The sequence below is a fragment of the Cryptosporidium ubiquitum genome, assembly GCF_001865345.1.
Source record: "Cryptosporidium ubiquitum isolate 39726 chromosome Unknown contig_23, whole genome shotgun sequence".
Taxonomy (NCBI): Eukaryota; Apicomplexa; class Conoidasida; order Eucoccidiorida; family Cryptosporidiidae; genus Cryptosporidium; species Cryptosporidium ubiquitum.
The window spans coordinates 27,914-49,301 of NW_021639806.1; the positions used below are offsets into that span (position 1 = coordinate 27,914).

Below are 21,388 nucleotides of genomic sequence, written 5' to 3' on the forward strand. Positions count from 1 at the left end.
GTGAAAGATAGGCAGAGAATGAGTAGATTTTACGAACATAAAACAAGATTAAAGATTTGAGCCAAGCTGGACAGGAAAAACTGAATTAAGTTAAGAATAAATGAGAAGTGGAGGAAGAGGATTAATTAGTGATGAAAACGAGGAAATTCCAATAAAATTATTAAGAAAATTAACAAAAAATGAAACAATTTTAAGTCTAGAGTTTATTAAGTTTGATAATACTTTAATCTCTGGAAATATTTCAGGAGTTTTGGACATTTGGGACTTGGAAATCATGAGATGCACTTCAAGCATAAATATTGGATTTGGTTCACCTATTATTAAGACAATATATGATGATAAAAGAGAAATAATATATGTACAAAACAGAAAAGGTGAAGTATATCTAGTAGATCAGTTTGAAAACATAAGGAAAATGAACTTAATAGGCACGGACTATTCCTTAGCAAAAATGATCATTCTTCCTCGTAGTGAGAATGTAATTTTCCCAAGAGAAAATGATTTACTTTTGAAATCTTTGGAAACTTCAAAAAATGAAGAAATTATATTCAACTATCCAACAGAAAAGAGTGACAAACTTATTGATATTGAGTCACTTAATGATAACTCCGTTTTATTAGGATTTGAATCTGGAAATGTAGTCATTTGGGATTTAAGGAAACCAGACTCACATGCATATATGAATAATGTGACAAATAATTCTCCTATACTCTCAATTAAGAGATCTTTTAATCGTCTCTGGATCTCCAGCTTTGACTCAAAACTTAGAATTTTTAACAGAAATTGTTTTGATTATCCCATCAAGGAAATCACTTCCTTGAATGTAATTGATAAAATTTCTGTTCGTTCTGATTCTCTAATTACTGTTACATCCAATACAATTAATACAAGTATGGACATTTTTGAAAATAAATCTCTAGAACGAATTAAAACATTCAAGTTTCACTCTACAGAAGTCAGTTCTATACAATTCTCAAATATCTCAAACTTGTTTGCTGCTTCCTCCAATACTATCTCAATATGGGATTTACTATCCTAGCTAACTTTATAAATACTCTTTTCCTCCATCTTACTAACACCTATAATTATCTACCACTGCATATAATACCTAAATAAATTCATCACTAACTTATGCTTAAATAAGAAATATCTAAACCTAACCAAAAAGATAACTTAATCTTCTACCTTTTCATTAATTAACTAATGATTTATATATTATATTAATATTTTTTACTATTTATTTTAGCATGCATGTTTCCCGCCTTTCCCCACACATGGCGCCTCTCCCACTTCAGAGGCAATCATGTCAATAATTGGGTGGTTATTAAGGTCACTATCAATGTTAGACAAAAGTTCAAGTTGTTTAATTATTTGATTTATTTGTGCATTTGATGGTCTGGAATACGAGATATCAGAGCTACGATTTGAGAGGTTTGAATTTTTTGATTTTTGTATAAGGCAAGGAAATAAGTCTGAAGCTTGAGATTCATCTACTTTCTCTTCAATAATATCTAGATTATTTACATCTCCAGAGTCCTTAATATCTTTAATATCGTCTTTAATGTTATAATAATCTAAAAGAAGTTCTTGATCTTGACTAGGTAATTGTTCTTCAGAAAGGAATACAAGTATAACCCAGTCAAATTCAGCTTGAATCTCTTTTAATCTTCTTTTGAAGTTATTAAAGTTTTGATTAATCAAATGATCACTACTATTATAGTTATCTGTATTTCCATTCTTGCTTTCAAATTCTTTCTTTGCTAAGTTTAAGAATCTTCCCCATCCTTGTTTACTTTCACAAAAGATTATACCAAAAGCTTCATTTACTGATGTTTTATTACTGGAAATCTTAGCTAAGCCTACAGTATCTTTATTAATTACCAGACTATTTGTGTTATATCCAATAATTTGAGCATTAACAAAGTTATTTGAGAACTTTGTTTTTTGTGTATTAAAATTTGCAAATCTTGAAAATAATCCTTTTTTTAACATAGGCAAAGTCTTATCATCCACAATATTAAGATCATCTATTGGATCCAAATTAATGACTATTGGATTCCCAAAAAAGCTGCTTGGAATGCTTAGTAACCTCTTTAAATACATATAGGAATTACTTATTAAAGTTTTATAATTAGTTACTGATATATTCATTGGAGGTAAATCTCTTAATTCAATACTATTTTTATTCAATATTGGCTTAAAGAATAAATGAACTAATACTTCTTGCCAAAAAATATCCCAATCTGAGCGTATATTAGAAAATTTTGTCTGATTAATATTATTATTCATTTCATTATAATTCGGTACCTTTGTCTCAAATATACCCTTCATTTCATTCCAATGATCTAAAAATCCATATTTTAAAATATCATCACCATACTCATCATATAACTCTTTTTTATTTGGGTTACTAAGAAATTCATAAGATTCTTGAACTTGTCTGAATTTGGCCAAACTCTTTTCTTTTTGATCAGGATTTTTCAATACAAGCTTGTCAGGATGCAACTTTGAAGCTTTTTTTCTATATGCTTTTTTAATACTCTCCAAGTTACTTCCAGGTTGAAGTTCTAGGATATCATAATATTTGTGAGAAATTAATACTCTTTTATTTAACATTCTAAACTCATTAATTGGTGATTTATTATTATATTTTTCATTTGGTGAATTGTAATCCTCCAAATTCCTTTTTTTATAATTAACTTGAGAATAATGATCACCAAAATTTTCATGATCAGAAATTAGTTCCCTTCTCTTGTAAACATTGTTTTGGCTTCTTAATGTATGTACATAATCAGACTTGGTCTTTGAATCATTGCTAATAACACTTGGGGAATAACTTATTTTACTTGAAATATCCTCCAATTTCATTCTAAAACTATTTATATTACTACATGCATTATTAACACCTAAATTACTACTGTCCACACTGCTATTACTACTTCTACTACCCGAGCTCTTGTTTATTAAACCTTTAGTATAATCAATATTGTTGTGTAATTTACGTATTCCAATCCCAATCTCTTGTAATTTTTTGCTTTCTTTGTTCAATACATTATCTATGTTGCTTTTCTCATCCTTTCTAGATTTTTGGTACTCCTTAAGTCTGTCTGAAAACATTATATATATTTGACTACCCTTGGCTTATCATTGGTATTAATTATAATTACTTTACTATCTTTAATTTTATTTTACAATATATATGTAATATATTGATTTATTTACTAAATTTCCTTTTTTCTATCTTTTCTTAATTTCCCTCCTTATCCCCTTTTTCTCACCTCATTTTAACATGCTCTTTTTTGTGCAATTCCGTCTCGTCTCGTCTCGAAAGCTGCATACCGGTATATAAGCTAGACAAAAAAAAAGTTTATCAATTTGGAGGAAAAAGGTGGGAAAAAAAAAAAATTAAAGTTGAAAATTGAATGTAAGAAATAAATAAATACATGTGTATACATATATGTATGTATATATAAATATACATATATATATACATATATATATATATATGTATAATATGTTCATAGATTAATATATGTGTATTTATGTTTGAAGTGAATGCATGCATGTGATACTTAATCGAGTTAATATAATTTCAAACAGAAAGAAAAGAAAGAGTAGTTATTAGTGGGGTATTCAATTGAAACTTAAAGAGTATTAATATAGTATAGAGCTCTAGATACACAAGTTTGAGGAGTTTTCAAGCCTTAAAACTAGCAGATATAAAGCGTCTAATGGAATCAAATAATGTAAAAGACCTGGAAAATTTATATATGCATATATGTTACAATAAGAATAATAATAATAATAATTAGGTTTATGATTACTTAATTAAAGAATCTGGAAAAAAATGAATGATATTAAGAACAATAATAGAGCAATTCAGCTCAGTAAAATACTTAAAGATGAACAGGAGTGGATCAGAACCAGGAAGCAGTCCCAGTCAACTTTAATAATAGTTTCTTTGGAGCTTCCGGTAAAAGTGGTTCGTTTGGAAAAGATGGAATTAATCAACGAAAGTGATAATGTGAATAATTATAATGCAAGTAACTGTTTTGGATCTGGGAATAGTGAGAAAAAAAAGGTTAGATTTGGATTAAAATCATCTCAGCATTCTTTAATGAGGACTTTGCATAGGCATAGAAATGAATTGGCAAAGACTGTAAAGTTTATAGGTTGGCCAGGCATTCATATAGAAAAGGAGGATGAAAAGGAGGAGATTAGAGAATTACTTGAAAGTATTGACTGTGTTCCAGTATTCCCTCCAGAAGTTGAATTTGAATCTTTTAATGAATTTTGTCAACTATTCTTATGGCCTCTTTTTCATAATGTATTGAATCCTGAAGAGTTAAGTAATGCTCCTTTTGATCATGAACAATGGAGAAGATACCATCAAATGAATATGTTGTGGTCTTCCGTAATTACTCCAATAGTTTCTCCTGAACATATGGATATGGTTTGGATCAATGATTATCATTTACTTTTATTATGTCAATATTTAACTAGAAGAGTTAAAGGAGTTAATATTGGATTATTTCTTCATATTCCATTCCCATCTTTTGAAATTTTCAGATGTCTTCCAGTTAGAGAAGAGCTATTAAGGAGCATGTTAATGGCAGATTTAATAGGTTTTCACTTCTTTCCTTATGCTAAACAGTTTTTATCATCATGCAAGCGTCTTCTTGGGTTAGATCACTATTTTAAACCAGGAGGACTGATTGGAATAGATAAAACTGCAGCTTCTAGTAGATCATCTGTTAAATCCAGTAACAGTTTAAATCTAGAATTCAATAAACAGGAAACCATTGTTAGAATAGGTCATGTTCACATACAATGTGATGATATTCTTCAGAATATCGCTTCAAATCAAGAGATCTCAAAAGGATCTCTTGAGATCAGGAATAAGTACAAGGACCATTATATTTTTGTATCCATAGATAGACTTGACCAACTAAGTGGATTACAGCTTAAACTCAAAGCTTTTGATAATTTTCTCCAAAACTATCCATATATTAAGGAAGAACAACCAGTTGTTCTTATTCAATACATCTTCCCAACAAATACTCTTACACTTGAAAAGAGAGAAAGACTAATCCAATCTTTGATCACTCTTTCAAAAGAAATCAACCTAAAGCATTCTGGTTCAGAATGTTTTAGAAATCCAGTAATTGAACTCAAGTATGGCTCGATAACTCAAGAAGAGAAGTTTTCCCTATTCCTTTCTGGAGATTGTCTTTTTGATACCAGTGTTAGAGACGGACTAAATCTTAATCCATTTGAATATATTATATGCAAAGATGATTCATTATCTTTCTTTAATGTCAGCAACACAAACTTTGGTCAGAAAAACAATGTAAATGGTATTTCCTCTTCCAGTAATTCTTCTAGTAATTCTTCTGGTGGTTCCTCTAATAGCTCATCATATTCATCTTCAGAATATGGTGAATCTAGTGGAAATGATGAAAGTGTTACAAGAAGAACAAGGATTTCTGTAGGAGCAGGAGGGAATAATACTGTAATATCTGGTCCATTTTGTAGATTTAAACATCAAAATAACTTACCCTCTCTGATCATTTCAGAGTTTACAGGATGTTCAAACACTCTTTCTAGTCCATATAGAGTGAATCCCTGGAATATGATGAATGTAGTGGAGACTTTGGATAAGGCAGTTTATTGCCAGAAAAGTATCTTTCAAGAAAAGAGACGCCACTGGAATATGGATAGAGCATACCTTTTATCTCATAGTACGGTAAACTGGGCAAAAGAATTCATTATGGACTTATGTATTTTTTCTGAAAGGAAGAAGAATGACATGCTTCACTATTATAATACAACTTTTGGGATTGGTCCATCTCTCATGGATATTCGTATTAATCTTAACTCCCAACATCTTAGCCTTAATTTGCTTTCCCAAGTGTACAGAAAAGTTGATAGAGTAGGAGGACTGAGGCTTTTCCTTCTTGATAATGAAGGAACACTCACTCCTGATTTTAGGCACTTCTTTGATAAGATTAATTCCTCTTCAAACTTTTGTATTCATTCAGGTTTAGGAGGTGTTACTGAGGACGGAGTTAGAGTCTCGAAGGGGGCTAGGGGTGGAAACAGCTTGCTTTCACTCTTAGGAGGAGCCCATCACGGGAAGAAAAAGGGAAGATGGAAGCCAAATAAAGATGACCAACTAAACCTTAACGTAAATCAAAACCTTTCCGAATATTTTCGTGGAAGTAGCAATATTAGCATTAGTAAAGAAACTGGAAATTCTCTTGAAGAATCAGCTGAATGTATACCAGAAACTAGCAAACCAAAGTTAGATCCCGAGATCTTTATAAAACATCCATATTCCTTAAGGCCAGATTCTAAAGCCTCTCCCAATATTCCTCTATCTTCTTGCTCCAATGAAGATACTGCTTTCAATGCGAACAGCAACTGTACTAGTATTGAAGTCTTGAACTTGGAAAACTCTATTACCAATACCAGTATTGCTAGTATACTGAATATTATGTCTACTAACACTCATGAAGTTGACGGAGAAAAGGATAAAATTTGTACTGAAGATTTGAGTACCAATATTACAAGTAGAAACCAATCTATAAATGGAGGAAAATGTTTAATAGAATGCCACAATGCAGATAACGAACATTTTGAAAGGGATGATGTAGAGGAGGAAGATGAACACAAACCTGAAGACTTTTACTTATACAATGAGATCTCTTGTGCTCCTCCAATACAAGTGATTGAAGCTCTTAAAAAGTTGTGCAGCTCTCCAAACAATGTAATCATTATCTTTTCTGGAAGAGAAAAGCATCTTCTTGATGAATGGTTTGGGGATATAGACAATATTGGGCTTTGTGCTGAGCATGGCTACTATCTAAAACTCCCCAGATCTATAGATCCTATCCACCCAAACATCTGGAGACAACTTAATATTGAATCAATATCCAAAGAAAGCAATTCATCCCCAGTATCTTTCTCTTCTTCCTCATTATTATGCTCGGTAAGCAAAAGTAATGGCTCTGAATGTAGCTGGTACAGTCCATTAAAGTCAAATAGTCAATTAGATGTGGATGAATACAATAAAGGAGACAATGAGAGCAATTCTGTGATTTTGTCATCAAAAAAACAGCAGCTTTATAATGTCTCAGATTGGAAGAATATAACTCTTCAGCTTATGGAGCAATATGTACTCAGAACTCAAGGATCTTACATAGAAAACAAAGGAACGGCTCTAGTATTCCAGTTAAAGTATTGTGAGCCATATTTTGGAGCTTGGCAAGCTAAGGAATTATCCAATTATCTTTCTGAACTTTTAATTAATTTTCCTGTTAATGTAATTTCTGGGAACGACTATGTAGAAGTTCGCCTTCAAGGGATCAATAAGGGAGTGGCTGTTCAGGCAATTCTCAATCAAATTAACTCACTTACAAGTAATTTTGAGTATATGAGTGAAGATAGTGAAATTAAAAAGCTTAAAAATCCTTCTCTTGAAATGATTCTTTGTATTGGAGATGACAGATCTGATGAGGATATGTTTTCTGTTGTTAATCACTTTTCAAAAACCAATAAATCAAATCATAATTTAGAACAGACATTAGACAACCAATTAGAATTGGAAGAAAATACCTCCTCCAAACCTTTAAAATGTGAAGTCTTCAATGTAATAATTGGAAAGCATACATCTATTGCCAATTACTTCCTTCATTCTACTGAAGAGGTATCGGATATTCTTCAAACACTTACTTTATTTACTTAGATCTTGAGAAACTTTAAATCTTCATTAAACCAAAATGGATCATAATTCTATTTTTTCATCTAATTTATAGACTAACCCTTATTAAAATTATTCACTTTACAACTGTTCTTGCTTTAGATACTTAGTTTGTTCTTTATAATCTCCTTAAAGCTTTCCTGGCAAATATCCAAAACGACAGAATATGGTATACTTTTAAATTTACCCCATAACTTGGATGAAACAACATCGTTACTATGTAAACAATCTTTCTTTAGGCCACCTTTAGCTTTATAACAATATCTAAAAGACGTAACTCCAACCAAAATCCTAGCAATATCCGCTGGAAAAATTACGTCAAATTCCTCAAACCCTAAATAGTGTGAAAAATCCAATCTTGAACCTTCATTTTGTTGGGTTTCTTCTCTTCTTCTTCTCTTGGATTCTTTTTGTGCCTTAGAAAAAAAGTGAGATATTATTCTTTCTGTTGAGACTCGATAAGTTTCCCATTGAACTGGGCTCAATTCGGCTAGGTAATTGCTTAATAAACAATTTACACCAGACTTTATACAGGAACTGATCTTTTGATAAACTTCTTTCATTTCCTTCTTCTTACTTTTCTCATCTTCTTCATTCTTTGAATCATCCAAATTATTAAATTGATAAAACTCTGATTTTTCTGGTTCCTCCTTTATCTTTTCTTTGTATGCTCTATTCAAATTTGCCTCCTGATCCCTATCTTGAGTACTTATAAAGGAATTTAACTTTACTAATTCTTTCCCTCCTAATGCAAGGTCATGCAATAGCTCCTGGTTCCATTTGGTTATCCAAATTTCCTGTATCATATTTTCAAAAGTATTGTCTCCTGAAGAATTTTCTATTAAACTCTGACTTTGATCTTGAGAATTATTGGCTTTTCCTAGAACCAAATCTCTGATAAAACTCCTGGAAACTCCTTCAAGGCCTTCCCTAGGATTTGATTCAGGATTTTGAGATGTACAAATTTCCTGATTGAAAAGTTTAAGATAAAGATCTGACTTTCTGTTACTAAAATAAGACTCAATTATCGAATCTTTACAAGATTTGTCCATTCCAAACTTTTGGAATGAAAAATATGCAATATCCAACTTCCAAAGTTCATTTGAATTACGATGAATCAATTCCTTGTGCAAATCCTCAACCAAAAGATCCACCCAGTTTTCCTTTACTAGTTGCCTCTTACTATTACCAGTATCAACACCAGTACCAACATGACAATTTTCTGAATTAAAGTCCAAAAACAAGGCTCCAAAATCCTTCTTGGATACAAAACCTTCCGTCTGAATGCATTGAGAGTTATCTTTAACAAGACTCTGGCCCAAAATAATGCATTGTTTATTCGTTAAAGTCTCCACAGAAATTTTCCAAACACTCCTCTCATTCTCAATCTCGTCCTCCAACTCCTCCAAATTCTTCCCTAAATGCATAGAAGCCTCCAAGAGGTTAATTGTAACTACGCCAGAATTCTCAGTTGAAAATCTTGAGACTAAGCTAAAAATCTGACTCTTTTCCTTAATTTTGGAGAAATCTTCGTCAAAGCATCTTACCTTTATATAAGGACTTCCTCTTATATAGCTAACCCAACTAGCCTTTACATTTTTTCCTTTATATTTGATTCCCAATAAGTAATCCAAATAAGGTTTTATATGATGCAATAAATTCTCAATTTCTTCTGTTTGTCTAACATTCAAAACAATCTTGAAAAGCTCGATAGGAAAAATTTCGAATTCTATTTTTGTCTGTTCAAAATCTTGGATAACATCTAAATCGGTACCGAAGTTATATTTACTCAATATTACATGTAACAAACATCTTAAAGCCGTTTTGTCCATCAAAGAAGCAGAAATGATTTGTCTTTTGTTCTTATAATCATCATCTGATAATAACATTAAACATATCCCTAATTTATCCAATTGCCTTGCACATCTTCCTGTTTCTTGTATATATTGTTCCAAAGAATTTGGCATATTCCAATGTATTACTGCATCAATATCCTTTTTATCAATTCCCATTCCGAAGGATGTTGTTGCCACAAATATGTTTGCCTTATTCTCAATAAATGATTTTTGAACCATCTCCCTCTCATTGTTGCTCATCATTCCATGATAATACAAAGCATTAGCTCCTTTAGTCCTTAAATAGTTTGTGACGGCTTCCACTTCTGATCTTTGCCAGACGTAAATCAAAATATTTTTACATTTAGACCAAACTTCTTTCCTTGTTTTCTTTTTCTCACGAAGCTGATGCTCTTCCATTGTATCTTTATCTTGGCTATTATTATTACTATTGTTACCATTTAAAGAGTACTTAATATGGTCCCATATCAAAGAGTAGTTATTGTAAACTTTTGGTACTTTTGTAAAGTTAAAACCATTTTTATTAAAGCCTTGAATTGCTTTCTTCTTCATTAAATCCAAATGCAAAACTTTGCAATAGAGATTTTCTCTTTGTATTCTTTGGTTTGAGTATGGCTGTATCACCTTTTCCACCTTAAGAAGAGATTTGAGCTCATCTAACATACAAAAAGGAGCTGTTGCTGTTATTCCCAATACTCTTTCTACTTTAAAGTTATTAATTAAATGCCCTATACAAGAGTAATAATTTGGTCTGAATGAATGTCCCCATTCGCAAACACAATGTGCCTCATCCACACAAAGCAATGCAATTCTGTTCTCAGATAGGTCTAATCTAGCTATTTTACTCTGATCACGACTTTGATTTATTACTATTCCTTTTGTTAAAAAAGTTGAAAACATACTCTCTGGCGTCACAAACAAGATGTCCAACCCACCCTGTCCAATTAGTTCTACTATTGATTTCTTCTCCTCTACTGATACGCTAGAGTTCCAAACTGCCCCTCTTATCTTTTTGCTTAAACTTCTTAGTTGATCCTGCATTAAAGATATTAAAGGTGTTATCACTAATGTAATTTTTCCAAACCACATGTTCATTAGCAATGACAAATATTGAAAACACAGGCTCTTTCCATATCCTGTAGGGAGAATTAATACGCTTCCTTTTCTGTAATTTTCGTATTGATTGCCTCCCAATAATACTGAATATATTGCTTCCAGCTGACCTTCCCTGAAATCTTTATAACCAAAATTTTCTGTCAAAAAATGTCTACATAACTCTCCCAAAACTTCTAAACTCTTTCTACGTTCATTATCATTCTCGGTACCATTCCCAATTACATGAATTAATGAATTAACTTCTTCTTTTATTTTTATAGATAACTCCAAAGATCTATTCAATTGAGAAGAATCCTCCAACATGCTTTTATTTGCCAAACTAATCTTACATCCTTGAGAAAAGTTATTCGACCATTTTCTAGGATCCCTCAATATATCTTCCTTTTCTATCTGAATACTTTCTTGAATCCTCTTCTTAACACCTTTATTCTTTAATAAATACCTATTGAATTTAATCTCGTTTCTCTTTTCTTCTTGTCTTTCCCATCTCCTTAAATTTCGAACCTGCTCCTCATTGTTGACCATTAAATTCTCTTTCCCATCTTCTGCTGTATTTTCAGGCCCAAGTTCCTTTTCTCTACTCATTCTTATTCTGCCATTATTGCTATAAGTCCTCTTTCTAATAGCTCTAACAGCTGATATTCCACTTATATACCTATTCTTACTCTTAGGAAGTGTCTTTGGACCCCAAAACTCTGAAGACCCCTTCTCACTTTGCTTTCTCTTTCGTCTTTTTCTCCCATTATCATCTAACTTGTCAGCATTCTCTGTTAATGCTTTCTGGTTCTCATTTTCTTCACCCTGAACCTTTTCTGCTCCTTTATTTAAGCCTGCCTGTCCGGCAATACTAATATCGCCAGCCTTCTCAAATTGGTCTTTTTGTTTACTTTCATCAGAACTTGACTCTTTTTCCATATTCTTCAAAACATGATCCAACACAGAATCTTCTTTTTGAGGCTTATTTTCTGAAACGACCAACCTTGGCAAAGGTCTTGAACTTATCTTTTTGCTATCCAATATTATCTTAGAAATCTTATCCTTGAATCTCAACCAATGATCTTTCATATCTTGTGGAGGTTGACTCAATTCCTCCCATCTGGTATAATAATGGTCATTCTTCCACTTTATAAAACATTCCAGTATATCGGACCTGCTTTCTTCTAATTGTATTATTTCCAAATACACACTATAGTACTTATCCTGCTTAATTTGGTCATTGATATTCTTTTGCTCACATGAATCATCTCTGTTTGACATTGACTCCCTAACTCGTTCTAAAACTTTACAAAGATCTAAATTCTCCTCCTCCTTGTTTATCTGTTCCTGAACTAACAACTTTAAATCAGATAATGCTTTATCCAACTTCTGCTTATATGACAAGAACTCTTCACTGTATGGTGTAAGTGGTAAATTTAGTACTAAATCTGAAAGGTCCGCACCATCATATATTTGTCTTATTGTACGCTTATTTCCAGTACTCATTTCATTTTATTCCACGTAATTTAGTACTAATGCTAAGAGCTAATGCGCTTTATATTAATTTAGGAACTTTAATTATACTTTCTATATTTCAGAAATAAGAGAAGATGTTTGTTTTTAAGTTATTCAAAATACATATAACTCAATAATAAATCCTTCTTATTTATTTAATCCACTTAATTTTCTTTTCCCTTTATTTGCCTTATTTAATTGTATTGTTTCTTGTACAAAACTACTAATATCCCTAATTCCAACTCTTCTAACCTCTTTAAACATTTAATTCTCAATAATATTAGTATTCAATCGGGAAATACATTTTTGTGATTTTCTCCTTTCTTGTTTCTTTTCTTTTGCTTTTTTTTTTCCTTGCTACCTTTTTGTTACATTTAACTGTAGGGAAAAATGTGGGGAAGACTACCCGCTTAAAACATGCATGTAATCAGTTCTAGCAAAATGTGCATGTAATTTTGCAATACCGGTATGACTACATTTTTGTGTACAAACCACCTGAAATTAAAAAATCGAAAAGTCTCTTCAATAAATCTGGCCTCAAAAATTAAACGAAGTTGGAACCTTTTCACAAAATTACCTTTGTTATTTTATCTACACAAATGCCTGGAGAATTGTAAACTCTACTCCAATACAATGAGACAAATATCTCTTCTGAGTTAACAACTCGTTTCTTCCTCCAATTACTTGCTATAAAAGAAGCTATATCAATTTAGAAAAAAAAGAAAAACACCTAAATTAGTTAAAATAATTAAAAATATTTTAGCTAGTCTAAATTACCTATTTAATAAATATCCAAGATATTGAAAACAGTGCTTTCAAACATCAGTTAACCATAAAGTAATTCTTGCTTGGAAATTAAATGACAAATTAATTGATTTGAATAAAACTTTCAATGATTTATCAAAGAATTAAAAACTTTATTCAAGTTAAATTTTCGAATAAGTGTTTTTTTTTCATGTAAGTACATTTAATGATACAAATTATATACCTTTATTTACTGGAATAATTCTCGCAGTTAAATATAATTGTCTTGACTTATCATGAATTATTCTTTAAAATAAATTAGCATCAATTAGGTGCAATCAACAAATATAATATAGCAAATATATATTTACTTGTCAATTTATATCTTCATAATAACAATAATTTCTTACCACATCTATATTTAAAATACCAGTATATTGAATCTTCACTTAGATAATAAAATGATCAAGTAAATGAACTTTATACACATGCTTTATTAAAATCAAAAATGGAGATTAAAATTAAAGAGATTAAAAACTAATGATTTTTAGTTAAACCACCCAATCAAAATTCTGGATTAAATTTAATTGTACCATATCCCTCTAAAATCATTATATTCTTAATACTTAAACATCTGAAATTAACAATACCATAATTTAAAGTTGAATAAATCATTATTGTTAATTGCTTACATACTATTAATAAAATAGTTTGCATGCTCACTTAATCATTGAAATGTTGAAGCAAATGTATATTTAGATGTATAATATACAAAATATACACAGCCAAATACTGATTCGTATAAAATTCTGGACTATCCTTATAAAAGCTATTATTCCACCTAAAACCCAACAAATAAAGTCCATATTGTGTCATTCATATTATAACCTTTATAAATTATTAAAATGTTCTTCTACGTCTGCGATATCTCTTTCTTCTAGAGCGACGAGTAGAAGTTACACCTCTACCTGCTTGAGAAGTGCGAGTGTGGGTGCGGGCAGTTGCATGTGTTGATTGTGTTGTACCAAACTGTCCTTGTGAAGATGAAGTAGATGGAGTTTGAGATGGTTGTTGAGGAATGTGGGTTGAAGTACCAGGTTGACGGTTATTACCAAGTCTCGCACTTCTTCTAACTTTGCTGTGTTTTTCCTTGATGTTTAAGAAGTGATTGTAACTAGAAGCTAGAGATGCTTCTATTTGAGAAACTAATTCCTGTTTTTGAAGTATTTCAAAGTGAGCCTCCGAGTAAGACCTCGCCTCATCATCATCAGCAACAGGACAACACCTCTGTCTTTCCTCTAAATCATTAAGGGATGCTTCTAAACATTTAAGGCTTTGCTTAACTTGCTTCCATTTCTTAAAACAATTTTTGGCTTGAGCAGAAGCGGAGGCACATATTTGTTCTTCGGTTATCTCTTCCCTTTGTATACCTCTATTTTCATATTCACTAAGAATCAAATCTAATAACTGTTCTTCAGAAACCTGTTCTGGCTTTTGAACTGATGTAATATCATCTAAAGATTCGCTCAAGAACTCTAGTGTGTTGAGAGTGGAGGTTGATTCACCTTCCTCAACACGAAGCCTTCGTGAAGAACGGCGTCCAGAAGACCCTGAGTCACAGTCATCACCACTAAGCTTTCTCTTTCGTTCATTTGGCGACGATGGGCCTGATCCTGATGCAGATCCTGTTGCGGATTTAATTTGGACGTAACTAAAGATGGAATGGTTTAAACTCGAAGCATCTGTATTCGGTATAGGGTAAATAGAAATATTAGCAAGGATAGCGGCAAATAGTATAAGTAATGAAACGTTTGAGTACATTAACTCAAAGCAACCTGATACCTTTGCCTTTAACAAAAGATCATATTTCTCAAAAAGGATAGAAGTATAATATCAAAGATTCCTTTCTGTTTCTAGTTCCAAAGGTAGGTGTTTTGGTTGTTTCTCTTAAAAAGGTCTTCCAGGTTGAATCGAATTAACTATATTTTTGTATTAACTTTAAATATTTTTCTTTGTGACAATTTATTTTTTAAAGTATCGTCTCTCTTTTGGCTCCAAAAAAAAAGAGCCAAAAGTTTTCTATTTAAATAGCTAATATATAGTACTAATAGGCTATTTAACGTGTAAATATGTATACATAAAATTAAATTTTTTTCCTAAGTTAAAATATAAATATTAATGTATTTAAGCTATTTATTATGTTAGATTGAATATACAAAATTTATTATCTTGAAATTATTTTTTACCATGAAGCCAAAACAAATTATATTAATAATATTTTGTAATGTTTAATAATTATTAATTAATTAATTAATAAAGCGATAATAATAATAGTAGAGATAGCAATAATGTAATTATATATGTTTGATTCAAGAAATTACATTAATTCAAGGACAATCTCATTATAGCTAGCACAGATTGCTATCATGAGAATGGTTAAGTCTTTTCATTCTCTCCATGCTAATCACTTATTTTGCCATTCTAATTATATGCTTGTCACTGCCACTAACTGTAGAAACTGATGGTTTCGTCTATTGTCTTGTTCTTTCTTTCTCTAAACCTATATACACTGCATTCTTGGCAGGTTTTATATATTCTTTTTTGGACCGGTTTGTGTGTATCTTCAAACTACAAAGAAAATTTTTTATATAATCATTTATTTGATAAAAAAACAATTCACTCTGCCAAATTCGGATAATAATGAAGACAGCATTAGATAATAACAGATAAATACAAATATATAAATAAGAACCGCAGTAAACGACAATTTGAAGCTAACTAATAACGAAAATCTGATGGCATTACAAAAAAAAACAAGGTTGAATCAACCTCTAATTTTTACTCTTGTACAAAAAAAAATGTATGTATGGCGCCCAACATTGCCACATAACTGGCGCCATGTCAAAATGAATATTGCATGCAATTATAAACAAATTTTGCTACATCAAAAACTGAATTAGTAATTGCATGTAAATAAGTGAAATTGGTGACAACAAAATAATTGAGAATAAATTAAGGGGGAGGGAAGGAAGGTTTTTACCATATTGTTATAGACTTTTAAAAACTTGTTGTTGAGGTCAATAACAAATGTCGTCAGCAAAAGTTCCTATTGTAGAAATTCCAAATGAATTTCTAGAAAATTCATTTGAGAGACCAGAACAACAGATAACAACAGAAGACTACAAAGACAGTTTAAAAAATAGGAAACATGTATTGAAAGTTAATCCAGATTTGTGGTTTGAGGAGATACTCGATAAGAACAACAGTACAATTTTTGAAAGAGAAATAACATGCAGAAACCTGAACCTCCTAAAAACAGCCTCAATATTTATTGGAAAGCAAAAGTTGAAACTAAAACGTACACGGTCTGTAGAAACTAGGGCTAAATCACAGGATTTGTTTGATATTCCAGATGGTGCAAATGAATTAGAAACCCCTCCAGTAAGTTGGGATGTGGATGAGGGTCATCCTTTAAAGTCTATTCTGATTCCCGGACCACCAAGTAGATCTTGTTTAAGTAATAATTGGTATCAAAGATTGAATTGGGTTTGGAGAGATGGATATTCAACAAATTCAACAAGTGCTACTGCAATGGAAGACCCAAAATATATTGAACATGATTTATCTTTTATTCAAGAGATGGGTAAATTTTATGCAGCAGCTAGAATTGCTGCTGCTGCTTTAATACATTGTCAACCAACTTTCAACTACGGAGTTGCTAAGGCCTATTATGAAGTCACAAAAACTTCAAATGAAAATTTATGGAGCATTTACAATCCTTTATTTTCGGATGATCGTGTTTTTATTTTCGACAGTATTGTTTTTACTGTAGTGCTTGGAAGCAAGAAAAATGGAATTTCTAGAGAAATTGCAAAAAGAATTTATAACAATGAGTTTAAGTCCAAAAAAGCTCTTTGTGATATTCTTATTCAAATGGGTGCAAAAACATTATTTGCACTTCCGATTTGTGCAATTGTTAAGTATATGGGATATAGTGTATTTTGTGAACCATTGGTTCCTTTTAATCCAAAACCTAAAGATTTATTAAAAGATTTATTACATTCTGCATTAATACCAAGAGATATGATACCAACTCTTGAAGATAAATATGATCATAAAGATGAGCTATATATGGTCAATTCTAAGAGTAAAAATGATGTTAATATTATGTTTGATTCACTATTAACATATAACCCAGAATTAGCACAACAATTAGATTTCATTGCAAAACAATTAAATATTCAAGGTTGGCCATTTCCTATGGAAACTACAGATTTATATGAACATTACGGGATTAAATATACATTTAAAATTTGGCAGCATAGATCAGATGGTTTATATGTTACAAGACATTGTGGGGAATTACTTCCTGTATATATTGATGAAAACCAAGAGTTGCAGCCATTAAGAAGATTACGTGAAGAGTTTGTAATTACATATACAGATTCTTCACTGCCTTCAACAGTTTCTATTCCTTTATTTTTGAATTCAAACACAGGAGATCCAACAAATGATTATCATACTGAAAGATTGGATTCACAATTTGGAACAAGAAGAATTAAAGAAGGTTCGACCTCAAGGCTAAATGTACTTTATAATGCAAGTCAAGCTATGAGAGTTAGGTTATTAAAAGATCTTTTACCTACAATCAATGAATTGTATGTTGGATTTCATGATCCATGGGAAATTACTGAGCTTCTCCATAATTATGGTATCAATTTAAATTATGGATTAAGTAAACTTGCTCAAGGTAAAGTCATTGAGCCAATACGTAATACAGCTATTAGAGAAATCATCGCAAGAACTATTAAAAGATTATGGGAAGAAGAAATGCATATAACATTTAGAGATCAAGCATTAATCAATGAAGAGACTATTCAAATTATACTGATTGATTATTTTAATAAGGTATTTTGTAATACAGATGAATCAAATATTTACTGGAATTCAAAAATTTTACCATCAGCAATGAAAAGATTTCAATTAAATACATATAAGAATATATTAAGTAAATCAAATATAAAATTGACTACATTATTCTATTCATTACAATATCATATTGGAGTACAATTTAATACTAAAGTAATAAGTTTTGATGGTACTTTAAGATTACCACTCAAAATAGATGATTTATGTGATTTTACTGAGATTAATATTGGAATTGATTATTTATTCCCACAAGTTAAATATTTAAAATATACATTAGCAAGAACACAAAAACTTAAAAGAGATTCATTTATGGAATCAATACAAAACTCTGATTCAAAAAAAATCCCAATTTTAACTTTATTTAGTAATCAAACTAATGCATATTTAACTAATCAATCTAAAGATGATAATTATTCTAATGGTGCAAATGGTCAAGTATGGGCATGGAATGAAACAGGAATAATACGTGGTTATTTTCCAAAAGTTAAGATAATAACTCCAAGAACATTAAGGAGTATAAACATATGTAAAACAATATTGTGTAAATATATATGGAAGCTTCGTATTCCAACTTGGAATCGTATACTTGTTGCATCTTCTAAAAAATCTGAAAATAATATACTTGAAGAAAATATATTCTCATTATCAAATACTTTATGCAATCCAATATATATCAATACAGTAACAATGGGAAACATAAGTTCATTAAGAGCAAGCTTAGAAGGATTTGCTACGCCATGTCATCCAACATGTAAACCAATTTATGAAAAAGATGAAAAAGCTGTGAATAAAATGGAGAATAATATTACGTGTCAATATCATTATGATTGTTATAAAGCAATATATTACTTAACTATAGCTAGGCGTTTAGTTGGTGATAATATTGAGAGAATTTTATTCTTACTATTAAATAATGGATTCTTAGCTTTACAACATAATAAATTGGATGATTGTTTAAGTATATGTCAGGTAGCATTTTCATGTACTCCAGAAATTCCAAAATTTCAAGTATTAATTATTTCATTAAAAATTCAGTGTTTAATCAAATACAATAAATTAGAAGAAGCAACAACAGAATTTAATTTTATGAAGAAATTAATATATCAATTATATGGTAATCATAGAAATTGCTTAATATTAGTAAAATTACAATTATGTTTTTCAATGTTATATTTTGTTAATGGTAATTATCAAGAATGTTATAGAAATTCAAATACTATTGAAAAAATTTTAACACCATTATTAAATGAAGTATCTGAAGATGATTCAATACATTGGATGATTATTATTGCTTTAAGATTTATTGCATTGTCATCATTACAATTAGGAAATTATGCACAATGTATTGTTGTTGGTGAGAAAATGTTAAGATCAACAATTAAAAGAGATACAAAACAAATATATTTGGAATCTATATGTAGATATATTATTGGTGAAGCAACAATAAGATGTGGTAGATATGATAATGCATTAAAAATATTAATAAATTCAATACCAGAATTGGATAGTTTTATAGGCCCAAGTCATAAATTTACAATTAAATTATTAATGATGTCAACAAGATGTAAGATTATTTTAGGATGTAGAGATATAATGTTTCCTCCATTAAATTTACAAGACAGAGAAACAGAAATTGATCATAATTATCAATTTCAAATGGTATATGATTTATTTTGTATTGAACAAAATGATTTAAATATGACAGAAGGTGATATATTTTTTACTGGTAATAATAATGATAATAATTACAAGAAATTTATGTTAAAATCAAAAAATTGGACAAAATTTCCAGTAATATTAAAATATGATGATTTATTAGTAATGGAGAAATCTATTTTTGATACAAGAACACTGAAACATAGAGAAGATGCGTTGTTAATGTGCAGATCATTAATTAATCGGATTGTGGCAAATATAAGAGGTACAGGAAGTATATTATATTTTAATCATGAAATATTTGAAGATGATCAACAAATATGGTATAATCGTTTAATGTGGGTTATAAAACATGAAATAGTTATATCAATACTTTCATTATCACAAACAGATTATATACGTTTATTATCATCAATAAGATCTATAGCAGTAAGTTCAAGTGCATCACCATTTGTTAAAGACTTAACATTTGGAAAAAAAGTTATACATAAAAATAATTATAATATAAATCGAAATCTTGAGAATGAATTTAATCATGATAATAATTTATCACAAAGAATAATTAATAAAAGAATTACAGATTTTACTGATTATGGTTATATTGATTATTGTAATATTAATACAAATGTATATAATAATATTATTAGTAAAAATAATATAGAAGATGGAATAGGAAGATCAACTAATCATTTAGGTGCATCAGTAGTAATGAGCCCAAGACAAATGGGCCATATATCACAAGAAAAAGAAAATTATTGGGAATTATTAACATGCGAACCAACTATGACTATTATTGATATATGTAGTCATGTATATAAATTATTAGTAAAAAAAAAAATTTCAAGTGCTTATGAATGGTGTATTACAACAATAAGAAATGTATCTGGAGGAAAATCTAGTACTTATGAGATTAATCTTGTATTAAATTTAATACGTATATTATTATCAAAATTTCACAAAAAATATTTAATAGCTTTATTGTACCCTGATTTAGTTACTCCATCAGAAAATAATTTCGAAAAGAGTAAGAATAAATATGGATTGAAAGTATTTCAAGATTATAATAATAATAATAATTTTGATCCAAATAGTTATAATGAAGAAAATTATGCCACTTCTATGCAAAATAATGAACAAAATATTAATTATAGAAATAATTATGTTTCAGGCAATAATGTATTTAGAAGAAATCATAAAGGAGATAAGAATGTAGGAAGATATGGAAATGATAATATGGGTAATTCATCTTATGGTAATAATAATAACATAAATGGATCATCTCAAGATTTTAATAACCAAAATAATTTTGATGAAAATAATATGTCAAGCATTGATTATTCAATATTACCACAATTTAGCACAGAAGTTGCTGCAAATATAATGTTACCAATGGATCAAGGAAGTAAGGTCATTGATATTAACAATGATATACGTTGGAAGGACCCATATAGAAACTATAAATATTATGATTCACAATCACAAAAAAGTGCGTTATTATATATACCAAAAGATGTATATGAAAAGTAATCATATAGTAACAAAGAGTCATTGGCATTAGTTGGCCCTGTAGTGTAATGGTTATCACCCAGGATTCTGATTCCTGTGATCTGGGTTCGATTCCCAGCAGGGCCTCTTTTTTCCAGTGGTTTTTATAAAATGATCATAATTTCCCGCACAAAAAAAAATGTTTAAGAATTAAAGGACTATGTAGTTAAAGGTTAGCGTTTATTTATTAATAAAAAAAAAAGTGGGATAAAGAATATAAAATAAACAAGTAAAAATACAATAAAGCTAAAAAGAATGTATATATAATGATAACATAAAATTAGATAAT

General features: G+C 30.0%; 6 protein-coding genes across 6 annotated transcripts; 3 read left to right on the plus strand and 3 right to left on the minus strand.

Moving 5' to 3' along the window:
• Positions 1–100: 100 nt before the first annotated feature.
• cubi_03720 (WD repeats-containing protein) lies at positions 101–1,039 on the plus strand (the record flags this gene model as incomplete). The annotated part of the gene is made up of 1 exon (XM_029020734.1): positions 101–1,039. One exon carries the CDS (start codon positions 101–103, stop codon positions 1,037–1,039), a length of 939 nt encoding a protein of 312 aa, XP_028876253.1.
• Positions 1,040–1,242: 203 nt separating this feature from the next.
• cubi_03721 (DnaJ domain-containing protein) lies at positions 1,243–3,117 on the minus strand (the record flags this gene model as incomplete). Its single annotated transcript, XM_029020735.1, has 1 exon — positions 1,243–3,117. One exon carries the CDS (start codon positions 3,115–3,117, stop codon positions 1,243–1,245), a length of 1,875 nt encoding a protein of 624 aa, XP_028876254.1.
• A 730-nt stretch (positions 3,118–3,847) lies between these two features.
• On the plus strand, positions 3,848–7,747 carry cubi_03722 (trehalose-6-phosphate synthase; the record flags this gene model as incomplete). The annotated part of the gene is made up of 1 exon (XM_029020736.1): positions 3,848–7,747. One exon carries the CDS (start codon positions 3,848–3,850, stop codon positions 7,745–7,747), a length of 3,900 nt encoding a protein of 1,299 aa, XP_028876255.1.
• A 113-nt stretch (positions 7,748–7,860) lies between these two features.
• On the minus strand, positions 7,861–12,216 carry cubi_03723 (4 SF II RNA helicase; the record flags this gene model as incomplete). Its single annotated transcript, XM_029020737.1, has 1 exon — positions 7,861–12,216. The coding sequence occupies one exon, from the start codon at positions 12,214–12,216 to the stop codon at positions 7,861–7,863; it is 4,356 nt and encodes a 1,451-aa protein (XP_028876256.1).
• A 1,653-nt stretch (positions 12,217–13,869) lies between these two features.
• On the minus strand, positions 13,870–14,790 carry cubi_03724 (uncharacterized protein; the record flags this gene model as incomplete). The annotated part of the gene is made up of 1 exon (XM_029020738.1): positions 13,870–14,790. One exon carries the CDS (start codon positions 14,788–14,790, stop codon positions 13,870–13,872), a length of 921 nt encoding a protein of 306 aa, XP_028876257.1.
• A 1,266-nt stretch (positions 14,791–16,056) lies between these two features.
• On the plus strand, positions 16,057–21,081 carry cubi_03725 (uncharacterized protein; the record flags this gene model as incomplete). Its single annotated transcript, XM_029020739.1, has 1 exon — positions 16,057–21,081. The coding sequence occupies one exon, from the start codon at positions 16,057–16,059 to the stop codon at positions 21,079–21,081; it is 5,025 nt and encodes a 1,674-aa protein (XP_028876258.1).
• Between the last annotated feature and the right edge of the window lie 307 nt (positions 21,082–21,388).